This window comes from Bos indicus x Bos taurus, chromosome 18 (assembly GCF_003369695.1).
Source record: "Bos indicus x Bos taurus breed Angus x Brahman F1 hybrid chromosome 18, Bos_hybrid_MaternalHap_v2.0, whole genome shotgun sequence".
NCBI classification, from domain to species: domain Eukaryota; kingdom Metazoa; phylum Chordata; class Mammalia; order Artiodactyla; family Bovidae; genus Bos; species Bos indicus x Bos taurus.
The window spans coordinates 30,984,724-31,003,579 of NC_040093.1; the positions used below are offsets into that span (position 1 = coordinate 30,984,724).

General features: G+C 57.1%; 2 protein-coding genes across 3 annotated transcripts; one reads left to right on the top strand and one right to left on the bottom strand.

Moving 5' to 3' along the window:
• Positions 1 to 174: 174 nt before the first annotated feature.
• FHOD1 (formin homology 2 domain containing 1) lies at positions 175 to 16,554 on the top strand. Of its 2 annotated transcripts, XM_027516287.1 has the most exons (24): positions 175 to 447; positions 8,313 to 8,419; positions 8,818 to 8,882; positions 9,144 to 9,211; positions 9,288 to 9,393; positions 9,470 to 9,564; positions 9,830 to 9,941; positions 10,025 to 10,119; positions 10,229 to 10,372; positions 10,511 to 10,644; positions 10,726 to 10,941; positions 11,074 to 11,097; positions 11,487 to 11,540; positions 12,392 to 12,507; positions 12,595 to 13,205; positions 13,515 to 13,670; positions 13,889 to 14,071; positions 14,157 to 14,276; positions 14,354 to 14,515; positions 15,179 to 15,369; positions 15,461 to 15,653; positions 15,735 to 15,897; positions 15,972 to 16,172; positions 16,245 to 16,554. In XM_027516287.1, the coding sequence occupies exons 1-24, from the start codon at positions 247 to 249 to the stop codon at positions 16,325 to 16,327; spliced, it is 3,600 nt and encodes a 1,199-aa protein (XP_027372088.1). In that variant the 5' UTR covers positions 175 to 246; the 3' UTR covers positions 16,328 to 16,554. The 2 variants fall into 2 exon arrangements, with proteins under 2 accessions (XP_027372088.1, XP_027372089.1); XM_027516288.1 differs by lacking the exons at positions 11,074 to 11,097; positions 11,487 to 11,540.
• A 112-nt stretch (positions 16,555 to 16,666) lies between these two features.
• TMEM208 (transmembrane protein 208) lies at positions 16,667 to 18,855 on the bottom strand. Its single transcript, XM_027516302.1, has 6 exons — positions 18,740 to 18,855; positions 18,209 to 18,304; positions 17,653 to 17,712; positions 17,435 to 17,571; positions 17,055 to 17,139; positions 16,667 to 16,954 (listed from the first exon to the last, which is right to left on the bottom strand). The coding sequence occupies exons 1-6, from the start codon at positions 18,743 to 18,745 to the stop codon at positions 16,817 to 16,819; spliced, it is 522 nt and encodes a 173-aa protein (XP_027372103.1). The 5' UTR covers positions 18,746 to 18,855; the 3' UTR covers positions 16,667 to 16,816.
• Position 18,856: the final 1 nt, after the last annotated feature.

Below are 18,856 nucleotides of genomic sequence, written 5' to 3' on the forward strand. Positions count from 1 at the left end.
GTGAACTAACGGGACCACGATCACGCCCTCTGAATGATTGGCTGCAAGCTCCACCAACCGCAGTACGGCCCTCGACCCCGGGCGTCCGGAGACTAGTATTGGCTCCACCCCCTTTCTCGGCCCCGCCTCCGTCTGGCCCCGCCCCTCTCCCTCGGCGTCCTGCCCGGCCCCGCCTAGACAGCGAACTAGTTGAGTAGAAGCCGCGGCGCGGCCCGGACCCGCCCGGAGGCAGGCAGTGGCGGAGCCATGGCGGGCGAGGAAGACCGCGGGGACGGGGAGCCTGTATCACTGGTGACCGTGCGGGTGCAGTACCTAGAGGACACCGACCCTTTCGCATGTGCCAACTTCCCGGAGCCGCGCCGGGCCCCCACCTGCAGCCTGGACGGGGCGCTGCCCCTGGGCGCGCAGATACCCGCCCTGCACCGCCTGCTGGGGGCGCCGCTCAAGGTGAGGGGAGCCGGAGAAAGATTGGGGGCGACTGATGGTTCAGGGTCGGCTCTATGAAAGCTTTTGGGAGCCTCTCGAGGAGAGGCTGAAGCAAGCGGGTGCGCTCCTCCGGGAAAGTTTTGGGCTGGGCACCCAAGGTACACGTTGCCTGGCCGGTGGGAAACGCCTTTCGAGTTGAGGGAAACTGAAGAAGGGAGATGAAAGCTTGTACTCTGCGGCACCCAGACTGCCCTTCGAAATGAGGCCCACCTGGGGAGGCGCTCGGGGTCCGTTCCCTGCCTGTCTGCTCTGCATGGGGGTAGCGTGGGCGTTTGGGTGGTAGCGGTCCTAGAAGACGCAACTGAGGATGGACCAGCTTTCACCTGCTTTAGGTGAGGTGGGGGCGGGACCATGAGGAGGGGCGGGCCTGGGGCGGGCCACCAGAGGTGTCTTGAGGCAGGATTGGGTCCTGCCGGATAGAGTATTGTCAGTGCTGGGTGAGGCCCCGCTAGGGAGTGCCGGCGGAGGTGAGACCACAGGGTGAGGGGAGTTCCCTGGAAGCGGCCTGGCCCGGGACATCCTGAGCGCGGGAGGCTGCACTGGTGGAAAAGCCCTTTAAGTCACCGCCCCCACCATCTCCGCAGCAGCCGCCGGCCGGGGGCTGGAAGGGAAGTAGCGAGCCGGGCTAATTTTAAACCGTCGGCCTGCCCTAGTTTGCCTGCACCCCAGAGCCTACTCGTGCACGGTGCCGGGAGAGGCCCTTTTGCAGATGGCCCGCCCTACCTCCCCTCCTGCTCGCCGCGCTCAGCCCCCCGCAGGCAGCCCTTTCCGGCGCATTCGGTTTCCGGGCCAGGACTCTGCGAGGCACACCACCACCTCCCGGGGTGCCTCGCCAGCCCGTCGGCACCAAATGGTGAAGCGAGAGTTGGTGGAAGTGTCCTCCCTTGCTCCCAGGCTTAGCTGGGCGCCGAGTTGCGCAAACTTGCCCCCCGGGCCTGGGGTCTCCCCTGGAATGTGCCCCAGGCGCCAGGCCCCCAGCCTGCATTCCTAGCGCTGCGGGCCTGCCCCGCCTCTGAGCGCGGGCGGGAGAAGCGCTGAGACTCGGCCTGGGGAGTGGCGCGTGTCTGAGCGGAGCTCAGGCTTCAAGGACAAGGATTGAACATAGCAGCGCATTGCCCTCTCCAGACTTTTGATGTTACCCCTCCTTGTTCTGCCCTGTTCAAAGGAGCATACCGAAGTGGACCCAAAAGAAGCACATCCAGCCAGAAGCCACCTCCCATTCAGAATGGGCGCTGGGGAGAAAGGGGTGCTGAACTGAGGCCAGGTTCCTGCCTCCAGACTCCTGGAACACCCAGTACTGAAATAAGCCTGGAGCACGACAGGGAACATAGTATTCCTCCCACCCCCCGCCTCTGGAGGACACAGCTTAGCCCTAACACTCCTTCTCAAATCAGGGGCGAGTTTGGGAGGATCATCATTACCCCTTACCTCTCCCTCTCATTTAGGGACTCATCACCACCACCGCCTCACCAGGTGCTCTGCCCTCTGTTCTCTGCTCCCTAGCTGAGAACTGGGATTGATATATGTGTGTGTGCTCAGTTGTGTCCAGCTCTTTGCGACCTCTTGGATTGTAGCTTGCCAGGCTCCTCTGTCCATGGCATTTTCTAGGCAGGAATACTAAAGCAGGTTGCCATTTTCCTGCTCTAGGGGATCTTCCTGACCCAGGGATCCAACCCTCATCTCTTGTGTATCCTGCATTGGCAGGTGGATTCTTTTACCACTGCTCCACCCGGGAAGGAAGCACCAGGATAATATGTTAAGTAACCCCCACCTCAGTCCTTTCTGATCTCCCCACTTTCATGATTTCCCACCTGGTCTACCTGAGGACTGCCATATCCCCTACAGGCAGGATAGAGGGGCCCGGACACTGGGTTACCACTGTGCCTGGAGCCAGGACTCCCTGGGGCTGGCATCTCTGCCAGGAATGGTCAGATGCACTGTGATGTGCATATCCCAAATATAAACTGTGACCACAGCCCCAGAATAGAAGGCCAGAGGAAGAAGGGCTGAGAATAGGGTAGGGGCAGGGACGTCAGAGAGCAGGGCTCCTCCTTGTAGGAACTGTCAATGACTGGTCCCTCCCCTAGTCCTGGAAGTGGTGCCCCAGGGGCACAGACATGACTCAGGCAAGCTTCCACAGCTCTCTAGAGGGGAGAGGTGGCCCCAAAACCCAGGCCTCCCCATCCCAGGCTGTAGAGTAAAAATAGGCTCACTGCTTCATCCTCTGCACAGTTGTCCAGCAGGAGAACAGTTCACAGCCAAGTGACCTCTGCTCCCATCCCCCCAACTCTGGGCACTGACCCCCTTCAACCCTGCAGACCCTGCCAGATCCCTGGGAAAGGACAGAGGCCCAACCCGCTTTCTCTCTGGGGCTCCACCCCACACACCCCATTGGGCTGTGGCTAGCCTATAGAGTTCCCCGCTGAGGGCTTCCTTTTTAAATGTTCAGAGTTTTCAGATCTGAGAAGGCCTTGCTCATTTCCTCCCAGTCTAGGAGGAAGCTCCTGGCCACAGCCTCTGACTCATCTCCTGGCCCTGGGGAGGTGGAAGGTGGGGGTGTGTCCGGGCAGTGCCTTGGGTCATGTGTAGTGTCCCCAGGGGATCTGTCTGGAGACAGGGGCCCCTGCCCCAAGGGAGAACCTCTGGCCCTGCCCCGTCTTCTTTACCCAAAGCTGCCCAGTCCCACCCTCTTTGCTACCCTTTGCCCTTCTGGGCCTGCCTCTGGAGCCCCTCCCTGATATCCCAAGGCCCTGCCACATCTGGGATGGCACAGACTTCCTTCTCCCTGGGCTCCAGGCAGAGGGACCTGGGTACTGCTCTGACCCTGATGCGAAGGCCAAAGGGGCCCCCATTCCAAGCAGCAGAGATGGCCCTAGAAATCTGTTCATTCCCAGCAACTTTGTTTCCCCAGCTGTGGCTAAACATTGCAGGGGAACAATTGTGGTACTTGTTTCCTGTCCTTGCCCCTCCCTACTCCAGCCTCAGTTTACCCCTTAGGAGCAGCTGTGGCAAAGGGGCTAAAGTGTGAACCTGACCTTCTGGGACAGGGACCATGTGGCAGGGTCCCAGAGGATTCTTAATAAGATGGGGTGCTCTGGTGATCAACTGAGCCCTTTGGAGATCTCTGGGAGACTGTAAAAGATTTTGATGTGAGCATGAGTCATGTTCTCCCCCCAGCTTTCCCTGGGGCCAGCATGTCCAATTTGCTGTTCATTCTGGGCTGCAGCCTGGTAAGGGACCCCATGATCTTGGTCCTGGCAGAAGTTGGCCCTGTTACCCCAGCAGGTACGATGTGCGAGTGTTCATTTGTGTTCCCTAGCTGGAACTGGGAGGACCAGTTTGGGGTATTTGCACAGTTCAGAAAGCTGAGGGGCATTCTCTAGCCCTTGGCAACCCCACAGGCCCCAGCCCTCACTCCACCTCCCGCCCAGGATTCCCTGGAGCATTTCCAAAGTCCATGAACCCAAGATCAATTCAGGGAGCCCTGGTCCCATTCCTGATTGTGCAACCTGGAGCAAATTCACAGAATTTCTGAGCCTTGGTTTCCTCACCTATAGAAGGATTATCAGGAGAATCAAGGCACCAGGCAGCCCAGTATGTGGCACAGAGAAGGCATAACAAATGCGGGCTTCCACCCTCAAGGCCCATTCATGTCATCTCATTCAGGAAGCCAAAGTCCAATTGGAGACCCAAGATAAAAGGGAGGAAAGAAAATGACAGGTCAGTATTGCTGATAAACATAGATGCTAAAATCCTCAACAAAATGCTATCAAATAGAATCCAACAACACATTAAAGGATCATGCACCACAATCAAGTGGGGTTTTCCCCAGGGATGCAAGGATTCTTCACAAATCAATCATGTGATACACCATATTAACAAATTAAAATAGAAAACATGAGAACACAAGGTCTTAGGAAAGGAGAAGAAACAGTTAAATTATTTCCTAAAACAAGAATCCTTCAGCATGTAATTCTTCACTTTTCTCCATCTTCCTTGCCCCTGGCATTCTCACCCAATTATACTGTTATGAAAAATATTGGGGAGTAGACACCATGGTCCCCTAAGCTTGCCCTGAATGTAAAACCACATGTGACAAGTTGGTTTGAGCTGCCAGAAAAGCCTGAGTCCAAGGAATGAAGAGAAAAATGGGCAAGACAGAGGTAGGAAATTAAGAGGTACAAGCTGCTATATATAAAATAAGTTACAAAGGCTTCCTCAATGGCTCAGATGGTAAAGAATCCTCTTTACCTGGGGGATCGATCCTGGGTTCGATCCCTGAGGCAGGAAGATCCCCTGGAGGAGGGCATGGCAACCCACTCTAGTATTCTTGCCTGGAGAATCCCATGGACTGAGGAGCTTAGCGGGCTATAGTCCATAGGGTTGCAAAGTGTCAGACATAACTGAGTGAGCATGCATGCTTGCATGCACAAGAATATATAGTACAGCATAGGGAATATAGCTAGTATTTTATAATAACTTTAAATAAAATATCTTTATTTTTTTTTATTTTGGCTGCACCACACGGCTTATGGGATGACCAGTGGCTGAACTGGGGCCCTTGGTAGTGAAAGCTTGGAGTCCTAACCACTGGACCACCAAGGAATTCCCAAGCATAATCTTTACAAATTGTGGACTACTACGTTGTACACCTGAAACTTATACAATATTGTAAAATCAATACCTCAATAAGAATAAGCAGATAAATAGAGAAAAATGAGCTAGAGCTGGGAGCCTCCACCCCAAGGCAAACATCAGAGAAGTGAGGAAGACAAGAGCCTGGAGGCAATCCGAGATATGGGCCTATGCTTACCCTGTGCTGACCCCAGGCACTGTCAGCAGGGACCAGAGTTTGGGCTGCCTCCAGGCTGGCCCAGCCCCAGGGTGCGAGAAACAAGGCCCAGAGGGTTGGCGCTCAGAAGGGTGACCCCAGGAAGGGGCCAGGGCTGTGAGGGACAAGCAGCACCCAGCTGGCAGGAAGTCTCCACTCTTTGCAGCTTGCCTGACCCCGGCCCCCACTCCATCTCCCCAGAACAGACAGCTAGAAGTGAGGGGAGGGGAATCATCCTAGAGGCTCTGGACCTCCCCCCAAGAACTGGGGCCTAGGCAGAATAAGATAGGCAAAGTGGCTGGAAAAGCCATGGCTACCATCACAGAGAGAAAGGGGCTCATCTGAGGAGGCGGGGGGTGCTGGAGCATTCAGTCTTCAGGACCCTGCCCCAAAGGGACGTGGGCATCCCAGGGGTTCTGAAAGGAAAGGGCCATTCTCAGCTCACAGAATTAGAGCCTGGATGTGGGCCTGCAGGAGGGGAAGAGAATGTTCTGTGGATGTGCTCACCTGTGCACAGCCAGTAGCATGTGTATGTGTGTGTGTGTGTGGACCCTGCCTGACCATATACTTGGGTGTGTGAGCTGCTACCAGGCATACTCTGCTCACCCCTCCAGTGTTTACCTTCATAGTCTCCTCTCAGCACCCGAGGCTGTGCTTCTACATTTATTCGTGACCTTTTTCTGAGTCAAACCTGCCTACCTCCCCAACAGAGTTGGAAGACAGGGAAGGCAAAGGCAGTAGCTTGTTCCCTGTTGTGTCCTGAGCACCTAAAACTAGCCAGGTTCGTGAATATTTGAATGAATGAGCTCTTCTACATGTGTGTGACTTGAGGGATCTCTGAGCGAGGGTTGTGGCTTTGGGGTCCCAGAGTCTTCCAGTCCAAAGTGGAAGGAGATGTGGCTGTGCCTGGCTGGGGGTGGAGTAAGGTGGCTGCTGAGTCACTGTGTGGGAAGAGGGATCAAGAGAAACGCGGGACTGCCCTTAGCTGAGCTGGCCCCAGACAAAGTTCCTCAGCCCTGGGGCCTTGCCTCTCTATCGCAGGGCCCATTCCCAGTAGGCCCTGGAGAGGATGACTCTGCTCCCAGGGAGGGGAGAGAGGCCAGGCCCGCCCAAGGCGCCCAGGGGAGGGCAGGCAGCCAAGCAGGAAGTGGGACAGAACAGGCTGGAGTGTTTGTCCTATGTCCTATGTCCCACGCAGGAACCCAGGGAGGGGGGGTGTCACCCAAGGGCCTTACAGGCTGAACTGCCAGGAAGGAGCCGGGTCAGGCTCTCAGGCATGAGCAAGAATACTAAGCGGAGGCAGGACAGGGGCAGGAGCCGGACTCCCTTAACCCCATGGGACCGAGGGCAGCTGGAAACCTTGGGCTGGGTCCAGAGAAGGGCAGGGCTGACAGAACAACAAGGCACATGTTGAGGTTGACTTGCCCAGTAAGATGGAGACCAGAAGACGCCCTGCCTCTTCAGAGGTGGGCTTTCCCTGGGCCTCTCAAGTCAAGAGAACTTAGCTGAGCCCTGCACACTGGCATGGTGCTGTGGAGGAGGTGGCGAGGAGAGGCACAGTGCTGCCCTCAGACTCTCCGGAGTCACCTCAATAGGCTTCTCTACCGGCATTTCTCAAGGGGCCAAGCATCCTGCCTGGTGGTGGTGGTGGTGGTCCCAGTGGTAACTGTGTGGAGCCAGGCTTGGGTGGGTGGAAGGCATGGGCAGTGAACTCATGGATGGAGCATGTACTTACTTGTTACACTTCAGGTTCCAGGGACCCACTATAGGCTGACTATGAAAGTGAAAGTGTTAGTCGCTCAGTCACGTCCAACTCTTCGCCACCCCATAGACTGTAGCCTGCCAGGCTCCTCTGTCCATGGAATCCTCCAGGCAAGAATACTGTAGTGGGTTGCCATCTCCTTCTCTAGGGAATCGTCCCGACCCAGGAATTGAACCCGGGTCTCCTGTATAGTAGGTGGATTCTTTATCATCTGAGCCACCAGGGCAGCCCTCAGTAGGCTGACTGAGTTACACTCTAAAATCTGGTGCTCAATAGGCCTCTTGGAGGCCTCTGAGGTTTAGCTAGGACCGTGGGGACTGTCTGAGTCTTTGCATCAACTGAGCAACTAAATTGAACTGTGGGGACTGTAGCCATTTGGGGACAGAGCAAAGACTCTCAGGCCTGGAGGGACTGGGAGCCCTTCTCACTATCTTGACTTGGGGTGACACTCATCCTCCCCGAGCTGGGTTTGCACCTCCCAGCATTCTTTTTGTTTTTTTCTCCCAACATTCTTAACACTTTGTCCTTGGACTTGAATGCTTGTGGCTGCAACTTATCACCCCACAGAGCTGTGAACTTCCTTGAAGGCAGGAACTTCCTCCTATCTTGTCTCCATCCCCCTTCCTCATTCATGTGCATTGGCTCAACAACCATTTAGGGAGCATTTGCTGTGCCCCAAGTGTGTGCTAGGCTCTGCAGATGTCGTATGGACAAGACAGACATGGTGCCTGGACTCAGAGTAATCACAGTGGGGAGGGATCCTAGTGCCTAGGATGTGCTGATGCCATGTGGAAGGCCTCAGAGGAGGGTTCACATGAGGGCTGGAGGGATTTGCATAGCAATGGCTAGAGGAGTCCAAGAAGGCTTTGCAAAAAGGCATTATCTGATAATTCCCTGGTGGTTCAGTGGTTAGGACTCTGGGTTTTCACTGCCGAGAGTGCAAGTTCAAACTCTGATCAGGGAACTAAGATTCTGCAAGCTGCATGGGCACAGCCCCCCAAAAGCATTATCTAATCAGAAACCTAAAAAATTGGGTAGGTGTGAGCCACGAGAAAGCTCTTTGCCTGGGTTTTGCACAGAGTAGGCCCAAGAGAACTGACTGCTCAGGGAATGCATGGCTGCAGTGCAGGCCTCTGCCAGTACCCTGGGTGGGGAGGTAGGAGGTCATGGGCTCTCCATGCATAATCCTGCCACCTCTTCCCCAGCCCTGACAGCTGGTCCCTTTGCCCCCAGCTCGAGGACTGTGCTCTGCAAGTGTCTCCATCTGGATATTACCTGGACCCTGAGCTGTCCCTGGAAGAGCAGCGGGAGATGTTGGAGGGCTTCTTTGAAGAGATCAGGTCAGAGCGGATGGGGTCAGGAAGGCGAGGCTGGCTCCCACCCTTGCCGCCATGCTGGAGGGGCTGGCTCAGGGGTCAGCGGCCAAGATACCTGATCTCTAGCCAGGGCTGTGGGTCACCTCCTGCTGCCCAGGGGAACTGTGCCAGGGGAATCCCAAGGCCTGGCCAGTGTTACCTGCTGCCTGGGATGGGAGTGGGGGCTCACCCACATAACTGAGATGCCTGTGTTTGCGCAAACCCTCCTATCTGAACAACCCCTGGGCTCAGAGAAGCAGCTGGTGATGAAGGAGCTGGGCCAGGGAGGGTTGGCATGCGGGGAGGTCTTTGGCTGCCTTGGCATGGATGGAGGGACCCCAAGGAAAGGGCTGGGAACTGCTGACTGGGCTACTTGATTCCAGCAAAGGGCGGAAGCCTACTCTGATCCTGCGAACCCAGCTCTCCGTGAGGGTCAATGCCATCTTAGGTGAGTGTGTGAGGATATCAGCATATCCAGCAATTATACCCTCTTCATACACCGCGCTTCCCAGTTGGCTCAGTTTCTTTCAGGCCTGTGCTGGACAGTGGACAGGACAGATGAGAGGCAGGATGTGTTTCCCCTCCTATTCCTGTCCTGACCCCTTCTCCCAGGGCCAGGGCAGCTGCTGGACTGTGATAAGTGTTGCCCAGAGTCAGGGAGTTGTGATTGTGTCCCCTTGAGATTTCCATGCCCACCTACCCCTTGCAGAAAAGTTGTATGGCTCCAGTGGCCCTGAGCTCCGCCGCTCCCTCTTCTCACTAAAGCAGATCTTCCAGGTGAGGCTCAGAGGTGGGCCGGGGGTGGGCATCCAGGCTGAGCCCCACCCCACTAAACCCCCCTTTGTGCCCCCAGGAGGACAAGGACCTGGTGCCTGAATTCGTGCACTCTGAGGGGCTGAGTTGCCTGACCCGCGTGGGCGCCGCTGCTGACCACAACTACCAGAGCTACATCCTCCGAGGTCAGCCCCACCCCTCTCCCATGATCCCTGCCTTCAGTGACCCCTTCCTGACCTCTTCTTGTCCCTGTGTCCCCAGCCCTAGGCCAGCTGATGCTGTTTGTGGATGGGATGCTGGGGGTGGTGGCCCACACTGAGACTGTGCAGTGGCTGTACACGCTGTGTGCCAGCCTGGTAAGTGGCCTTCCACCCAGCCACACACCCTTTTCCCACTGCCTCTCTCTGGCCCTTAGTTTCCTCAGCAAAGTGGGCTGGAATGGAGTGGGTCTGTGGCCCCTCTAAGCCTCAAAGGCAGTTCAACACCTGGTCCTACAGATGGCTCTTTCTGCTTAGACTGTCCTCTCTGGGTCCAGCCCCCCCGAGCCCTTTCTCCTCCCCACCAGGAGCCAGCACAGGTCTGGCCCCAGCCCCACTCACACGTGGTGACCCCTCCCCCCAGTCCCGCTTGGTGGTGAAGACAGCCCTGAAACTGCTACTGGTGTTCGTGGAATACTCTGAGAGCAACGCACCGCTGTTCATCCGTGCAGTCAACTCTGTGGCCAGCACCACGGGTCAGAGACTGTCCCTCCCTCCACCGCTGGGAACCCTCTCTCCTACTTGTTCCCACGTGAACTCTCCCCTTTCTGGGTGGCAGGTGCTCCTCCGTGGGCCAATTTGGTGTCCATCCTGGAGGAGAAGAACGGCACTGACCCCGAGCTGCTGGTGTACACTGTAACCCTCATCAACAAGGTGGGATGTGGGGAGCCAAGGGGGAACCCAGGGCCATCCTAGGCCGCTCAGTCTCTTGTCCTCTGATCTGCATCAGCTTCAGCCTTGCCCTCCTATCCCCACCCTCCAGACTCTGGCAGCCCTCCCGGACCAGGACTCCTTCTACGACGTGACGGATGCACTGGAGCAGCAGGGCATGGAAGCACTGGTCCAGCACCACTTGGGCAAGGCGGGCACTGACGTCGACCTGCGAGCCCAACTTGTACTCTATGAGGTGGGCTGGGCCATCAGGGCTGGAGAGAGGAGGGGAAGGAGGGGCTGAAGGGGAGAAAAGAGAGGGGGCGCCATTATCCAGGGCCCCACTCCATCGAGTTGGGCCTCAGCCACTCCCTTCTGGGCCCAACTCTGCTAGAACGCCCTGCGGTTGGAGGATGGAGACCTCGAAGAAGCCGTCACAGGTGGGCGGCGCACCACCCGCCGAAAACCTTCCTCAGAGGAGGGCAAGAGGAGCCGCCGATCTCTAGAAGTGCGCTCCCCAGAGCCTGGGTAAGAACAAGTTACCTCGGCGCCTGGGGAGGGGTAGATCAGCCAGGAATAGCCCCGCCTCCTGACAGGCCACACCTCCAGCTCCACAGGCCCCGCCTCTCCGGTCGTCTCCACCTCCGCTGCCAGCCCGGTCCTGCCAACCAGCCCCACCTCCTGCCCCGTAGGCCCCGCCTCACCTCCAAGCCCCGCCTCCAGCCCCGTGGGCCCTGCCTCTGGCCTCCATAGCACCTTGAGACTCTTTCCTAGCGTCTCCGTGGCGCCCTCATCCGACAGCTCCTGTGAAAGGAGCGTCTACAAGTAAGTAGGGAGATAGAGGCTGTCGTGGGAGACTTCTCTCCATCTGTCCCTCCTCTCTGCGCCCTTCCACGGGCCCTCCGCCTCCTCTGCCCGAACTTCTCTGCCAAACGCGTGCTTTCTCTTTCTTTCCAGACTTCACCAAACTGCTCCTGTTTGGTAAGTGACTGCTGGGGGGTGGGGTTCGGCTCTGACTGGACCTCGTCCTTCTGCGGCTTTTCTTCATCTCTTTCTGGCATTCCACCTGTATTGTCAATGTCATCTGTCTCTCTACCCCCTTCTGTCTCAGTTTCTCTGTCACTGTCTGTGACTCTCTCATTTCGCTGTCTTTGTCTTTTACTGCACCCTGTCCTGCGTCATGTCCGTCTCTCCTCTCCATTTCCAGTTTCCTCGCATCACGCCTCCCCCACTCCCTCCTATTCCCATTGTGACTGGGAAGGGACCCCTGATATCACTGCCCGGCTCTGTGTGGGTGTGAGCAACTGGGCACTGTGGGGTGGAGCAGGCACCACAGTTACCATTTCTTCCTCTCATCCCCCCCGACCCAGGGCCCCTGAGAGCCCACCTGTCCCCCAGGTCCCTACTGGGGAGGCCAGGCTGGAGTAAGTACAGAGGCCAGCCTGCCAGGCCTGCCATGTGCTCAGGGCTTCAGCATTGCTTCCCCCAGCGGGGGTTCCATGTGCCTGATGCAACCAGAGCTGGGGGGCTCTCTCAGACTTATGCCTCCTCAGATACCCAAGGACTAAGCACTGGAAAACAGCTCACTGGGGTCATAGAGGTCCCTGTGCTTTAACCGTGGCACCTTAACAGCTTTGACCAGTGATGAGGATGTGAATTCCCAACCTGGAGCTGATTCTGGATCCTCAGCCCAGGATTAGTGCTGGGAGGGACCTAGGGTGCTACGCGGTGCGGAGGTGGAGGAGCAACCTCTGTCTAAGGGCAGGACAGAGACTGAGTGCCAGCAGAGGCTGGAGGGGCCAAAAGAGACGGGATCACCTTCATTATGTCAACATAAACTGAGCGCCTGTCATTTACCAGGCCCCTTTCTAGGCATCGGTCATGGCTCTTGGAAGCTGCCAGACCTGCCAAGGGAGGGACAGCCTGGTGTGGCCATTGGGACAGCTAGCCCCTTCCCCTGCTCTAAGGGTCCTTGTCTAGAATCAGAACAGTGAGCATGAGCATGAACAACAGCAAGACTGCAAGTTAGATGTCACGTAAAAGTTTTCCCATTTGTTGACCTAGGAGTACTGGGTTGGTAGCGACCTCCCCAAACGTGGAAGACTGAATGGGGACTGGCCTTTGGCAGATCCTGGTCTGCTCAGCGCATGGACGGTTCCCTGTGTGTCTGTGTGTGCCTGCAAGTAGGGGCAGTGCCCAGGGGCCCAGCAAGGCATGCGCACCACCCTGGGCTGGGGTATGTCAGACACCTTCACTGACAAGTTCCTCCCCCCAGAGCCCGGTTCCTGGAGAATGTAGCAGCAGCAGAAACAGAAAAGCAGGCTGCGCTGGCCCAGGGCCGGGCAGAAACATTGGCCGGTGCCATGCCGGATGATATGGACGGGTGTCCAGGTGAGTGGGTAGGTGGGCAGTATCCACCCACGTTGCCCTGTTGCTCTAGAGAAGACATGACACTGACAGCTGCTTCCCTTTGTCTAGACACCCGAGAATCAAGGTACTCTCAGGAACCCACCCCTGCACCCAGGACACCCCAGAGTGCTGCCCCCCGAATCCTGCTGTGTGCCCAGCAGAGCCTTGAGCCAGAGCCCAGGGAGCCATTGGCCCCACCAAGCCCCAAGGCTGAGCCTGTGTGGGAGCTCCCTGCCCGTGTACCCAGGCTCTGCATTGGGGACCTGGACTTCTCAGATCTGGGGGAGGATGAAGACCAGGACATGCTGAACATGGAGTCTGTGGAGGCGGAGAAAGGGATCCCACCCCCACCGCCCCCCCCACCCCTGCTCTCTGGAAGCCTCCCACCTCCTCCACCTCCACCTCCCCCACCCCTCAAAAGCCCCTTCCCACCAACCCCACCCCCACCCCCTGCTGCCCCTCTTCCCCACTCAGCACCTGATGGCCCTGCCCTCCCCACCAAGAGGAAGACAGTAAAACTCTTCTGGCGGGAGCTAAAGTTGGCTGGAGTCCGTGGAGGCTCTGGCAGTCGCTTTGGGCCCAGCCCCACCCTGTGGGCCTCACTAGAGCCTGTCTCGGTGGATACAGCCCGGCTAGAACACCTGTTTGAGTCCCGAGCCAAGGACATGTTGCCTTCCAAAGTAAGCACATCCTCATCTGTGGGGTAACCCCAGGGGAGAGGGGAGGGAGCCAGAGCTCAAGGGTCTGAACTGCTGGGGAAACTGAGGCAAAGAAAGGAGGAGGGACTTGTCTGAGGTCCTTCAATGAGGGTTTAGCCCATCCCTAACTAGCATCTAAGCCCATCCCAAGGCCTTGCACATCCCAGAGCCCTGGCTGTGGGGTAATTGCACCATTTGGGCTACTGAGAGTGGGGCCTTGGTGTGCCCTCTTAGGTTGTTGCCCGTTAGACCCTTTCCCAGTCTTATACTGCCCTTCCCACAATGTCAAAGAAAGCTGGTGAGGGCCGCCGTACAATGACCACAGTGCTGGACCCCAAGCGCAGCAATGCCATCAACATCGGCCTAACCACACTGCCACCTGTGCACGTAATCAAGGCTGCCCTGCTCAACTTTGATGAGTTTGCTGTAAGCAAGGATGGCATCGAGGTAGGGATACACAGTGAGGGGTGTGGGGAGCTGGGCCCTCTCCTTTGGTTGGTGGCCACTTCCTGTCCCTCCAGTGGTGGGCATGGGCTTGGCATTTCTGCAGAGCAGTCCTCAGACTCTGGGACTGCCCCAGATGACCTAGGGAGGAGTCAAGGTCAATACCCAAGGCCTCAGGCCAGCACTGAGTGGCCTCTGTGGGATGGTGGGTGCATTCTTAGAAGCTACTGACCATGATGCCCACGGAGGAGGAGCGGCAGAAGATCGAGGAGGCCCAGCTGGCCAATCCCGACGTACCCTTGGGCCCAGCCGAGAATTTCCTGATGACTCTCGCCTCCATCGGGGGCCTGGCTGCCCGCCTACAACTCTGGGCCTTCAAACTGGATTATGACAGCATGGAGCGGGTACTTGGGTCACGGGATGGGACAGGCAGTAGGGACATGGGAGCATGATGACCGTGTAGTCTGAGTCCCTGATCTCCCCTACCAGGAAATTGCAGAGCCACTGTTCGACCTGAAAGTGGGCATGGAACAACTGGTGCAAAATGCCACCTTCCGCTGCATCCTGGCCACCCTGCTGGCTGTGGGCAACTTCCTCAATGGCTCCCAGGTGAGTTGATAGCCTGTGAGGGTGGGGACCGGGACTCTGGAGCCGCCCGGGCCCAGGCTCAGATGGGGTCATTTCAGAGCAGCGGCTTTGAGCTGAGCTACCTGGAGAAGGTGTCAGAAGTGAAGGACACGGTGCGCCGCCAGCCCCTGCTGCACCACCTGTGCGCCCTGGTGCTGCAGGCCCGGCCTGACTCCTCCGACCTGTACTCGGAGATCCCCGCCCTGGCCCGCTGCGCCAAGGTCAGCACCCGACCTCTACTCAGAAATCCCTGTCCTGGCCCGCTGCGCCAAGGTCAGCACCCAACGGGCCTGACTAAGGCTGGCCATGGCGCAAGGGGTACCGCTTCCCTCCCTCCCCCCGAGTGGGCTGCCGGGCCAGGGCTTGCTCAGGTTCCAGGCTTGTGTGTGGGCTCTGTCCTCTGCCAGAAACACTCTTCTCTTAGCCTGGCTACACCTACTCAGTTTTGGGTCTGTTTAGCTGCCACTTATCCCAGGAAGGGGCTTCCCTGGTGGCTCACATGGTAAAAGAATTTGCCCGCAATGCAGGAGACCCAGGTTCGATCCCTGGGTCAGGAAGATCCCCTGGAGGAGGGAATAGCAACCCACTCTAGTATTCTTGCCTGGAGAATCCTATGGGCAGAGGAGCCTGGTGGGCTACAGTCCATGGGGTCAAAAAGAGTTAGACATGACTGAGCAGCGAACACTTTCACTATCCCAAGAAACCTCTATTCCCTACTGTATCACATGGACTTGCTAGTCTCTTGCAGGAGACTGGGAGCTTTTGGAGGGCAGGGGTCGGATCTGCTGTTTGCTCAGGACCCAGGCTGACCATCCCAGCACAGAGGTAGCCTTAGGCAGTGTCTTTCTGTGGGGGGATTGCATGTTTACCCCTTGCTTTTCCAGGTGGACTTTGAGCAGCTGACTGAGAACCTGGGGCAGCTGGAGCGCCGGAGCCGGGCAGCTGAAGACAGCCTGCGGAGCCTGACCAAGCATGATCTGGCTCCAGCCCTGCGTGCCCGCCTCACCCACTTCCTGGTGCACTGTACCCGCCGTGTTGCCATGCTGAGGGTCGTACACCGCCGTGTCTGCAACAGGTGGGGGCATTGCAGAGAGAGGCAAGACCGCCACCACCATCCCTCAGACCCCAAGCAGGACTCAGACCTCCTTCCCATTCCACCCACCTAGGTTCCATGCCTTCCTGCTGTACCTGGGGTACACGGCAGAGGCAGCCCGTGAGGTCCGCATCATGCAGTTTTGCCACACGCTGCGGGAGTTCGCACTGGAGTATCGGACCTGCCGGGACCGGGTGCTGCAGCAGCAACAGAAGCGGGCCACATACCGTGAGCGCAACAAGACTCGGGGACGTATGATCACTGAGGTGGGTGTGCCTTCCAGTCTTGACTGCCACCCCCGTGGTTTTCTTCTTCTACACCCCATTCACCCCTTTCCCCCTCTCTAGACAGAGAAGTTCTCAGGTGTGGCTGGGGAAACCCCCAGCAAGCCATCTGTCCCTGTGGCTGTGAGCAGTGGGCCAGGAGAAGGTGATGCTGATAGTCACGCCACCATGAAGAGTCTGCTGGCCAGCAAGCCTGAGGATGCCACACATGGCCGTCGCAGCAGAGGTGGGACCAGTGGCTGCTGGGGGCAGTGGGCTCTGGGGCCACTCTAGCCTGACCTTTTTACCTGGCTCCCACAGGCATGGTCCAGAGCAGCTCCCCAGTCATGCCTACAGCAGTGGGGCCCTCCACTGTACCCCCGGAAGAACCTCCAGGCTCCAGTTTACCCAGTGACACTTCAGATGAGATCATGGACCTGCTGGTGCAGTCAGTGACCAAGAGCAGCCCCCGTGCCTTAGCTGCTAGGGAACGCAAGCGTTCCCGTGGCAACCGCAAGTCTTGTGAGTATTCCCTGCATGCCCACTGCCCGCCTTAACCCCATCAAGCCCCACCAACCCTGCTCTGTCTTGCAGTGAGACGGACGCTGAAGAGCGGGCTGGGAGAGGATCTGGTGCAGGCACTTGGACTGAGCAAGGGTCCTGGCCTGGAAGTGTGAAGGTGCTGCCTCCGGGACCCCTATCTGGGCCACAGCCCGCAGTGCAGGAGACTACAGTGAGGAGGCACCAAAGCAGAATTCTGGGCCTCTTCTCAACTCTAGGGCCACTCTGGGCCTGTGGCCAGTGCCGTAAGCAGTATTAGCTGTGTGTGCCTGTGTGGATGTGCGTGTGCATGTGTGAGCTCCCTGGATACATGGAGCACAATAAAGTTTTCCTAGCCAGTCAAGAGTCTTTTTCTTCCTTCAGGGTGCCCACCACGCTGGGCCCGTAGCAGAAAAGAAAATTCCAAAGAACTGGCTGTTTCTGCCTTAGCTCTCTCATTATCACCCACAAAGCCATTAGCCACATTATAAGCCATTTATTCAACAAACCTATACCCTAGACTGCTTTTGGCCCCTGGACTAGGCCCTCACTGCTCCTGGCATGGGGACCACACAGCCTGATAGAGCCACTCAGGGCTCAGAAACCCGGGGCCATAATGTCAGTGGCTATAACCGCTTCATCTGCCGCCGCTCCTGTCGGCGCTGCCGTTTCTCATTGTGCTCTGGCGCTGGGGCGCCACTGTCCGCTGTGAACCAGGGGCCCAGGACATTGACCCACAGGAGGTAAAGAGCTCTGCCTGGAGCCTAGAAGAAAAAAAGGTAACTTGAAGCCAGGTGCAGGAAATCAAAGAAGAGAAGGCTTAGATGCTCCAGCTCCTCCTCGGGAGCCCCGCAACCCACGTACCAGGAGCCAGAAGGACCAGATGTAGAGGGAGAAACAGCTGAGCACCTGCACAATAGCTGTCAGTAGGATCACATCTTTAAGGTGCCTGTGGAGAGAAGGGAAGCTGCAAGGGCCAAAAGTAGTAGCTGGGGAATTCCCTCTGGTCCAGTGGTTAGGATTCCATGCTTTCACTGCTGAAGGCCTGGGTTCAATCCCTGGTTGGGGAACTAAGATCCCACAAACTGTGCAGCACAGCCAAAAATGTTTACATAAAAATAAGAGATGGGCCCTAGTTCAACTCCCTTCCACCCTCTTCAAGTTGCTGTGGGTCTTGGGCTATCTGGGCCCCAGCACCCCAGCCCTGGCGCTGCTCACCTGGGCTGACAGCGGGGGACACTCACTCTGCCATGCCCTGCTCCATGTTGAGATCCATTCCACCATCCACCAGGGCCCCATCCTCAGAGAAGGCTGCCCTTGCCATCGAGCTCATAGAGTGGTAGCTGGCCCCGTATACTGCCAGACTAAAGAGCAGGGCCATCTGTGGAACAAGAATGGGGGTGTTAAAAGGGCAGCCACTGACCCTATGGGCTTCCCATTTCCCAGGATGGGGGACACTTACCCAGGCCCAAAATGAGGCAGATGAGTAGAAGACGACCAAGGTCACAAGACAGTAAATGGCCTGTAAGCAGACATGGGTCAGGCTAGTATCAAAAGCTTACTTAACCATGGACCTTCCTTGACTCTGACTCTAGACCAGGTGATGAAAGGAGACAAATCGTTACTTACAGGGTTGGGGGGAAGAGATCTGCTCCCAGAATATCCAGACACCCCTGACACAGGAAGGAAGCCCCTGTGCATTTAGGATGGGAAAGGCTCAAGTCCATTTGAGACTTACACCCTCTTTTTGCTTTTGTTTTTCGTTTTGACTATTCAGCACTTTCTCTGCACCAGGATTCTTTCTCATTTACTTGGCTGCACTCGGTCTTAATTTTAGCATATGGGATCTAGGGAGTCTTAGCCACTGGACCACCAGGGAAGTCCCTCCCTCTTATTTTTAATTGGAGCTTTCTTCTGGAGCTTTGGCTGTCACACACCCCCACCACTCTACCCCACCAAACAGAGCTGAGGACTATGGAACCTTGGGTGGGCACAGAAGCAAGGAGGGAGGCACTTACATTAGCCCCCAGTATGATTCGCAGGTAGAACTTCAGGGTCTCTTTGTTCTCCTCAAATATCTGCTTCTTCCCTCTCGTGCCCACTTTTCCTTTGGGCTGCAGAGAGATAACGAGATACTATCAAAATCCTCAGCAGTCAGGATCTTCCTTAGCCGCCCCACCATTCCGGTTAGCTGAATGGGCTTGACTGGGGTCCCTCTCCGGCCTCTGCTGGAGTAAACCCGATCTGGGCTGACGCTATCCTGCCTCACGCCCCTCAGATCTCTAGCTAGTCCTGATACTGTTCGATACCGACGCCCATCGCCCTCAGGCCCCTCGATCTCTGCAGCCCTGGTACTGTCTGCTACAGACTCCCAGCACTCTCTGGCACCAGCTGTGGTATGGTCCTGGATGGCCACTGGATGGCGCCCCACTCCAGTGGGGGGCGGCCACTGGATTGACCCATTTCCCTTGAAGCCCTTCCTCTGATTTCAGTCTCCCGGCCCCGGGAGCGTTTTGCCACGGGGACCACGCCCTACTCGCCCTCCTTACCGCCATAGTGAGACGCAAATACCCAACCAAGGAAAGAAGGGAGAGCGACCGAAACCGCACTCAATTGGTACCACATCGGCAGCACAGGCACTTCCGGTGCAGATCCAATACGTCACA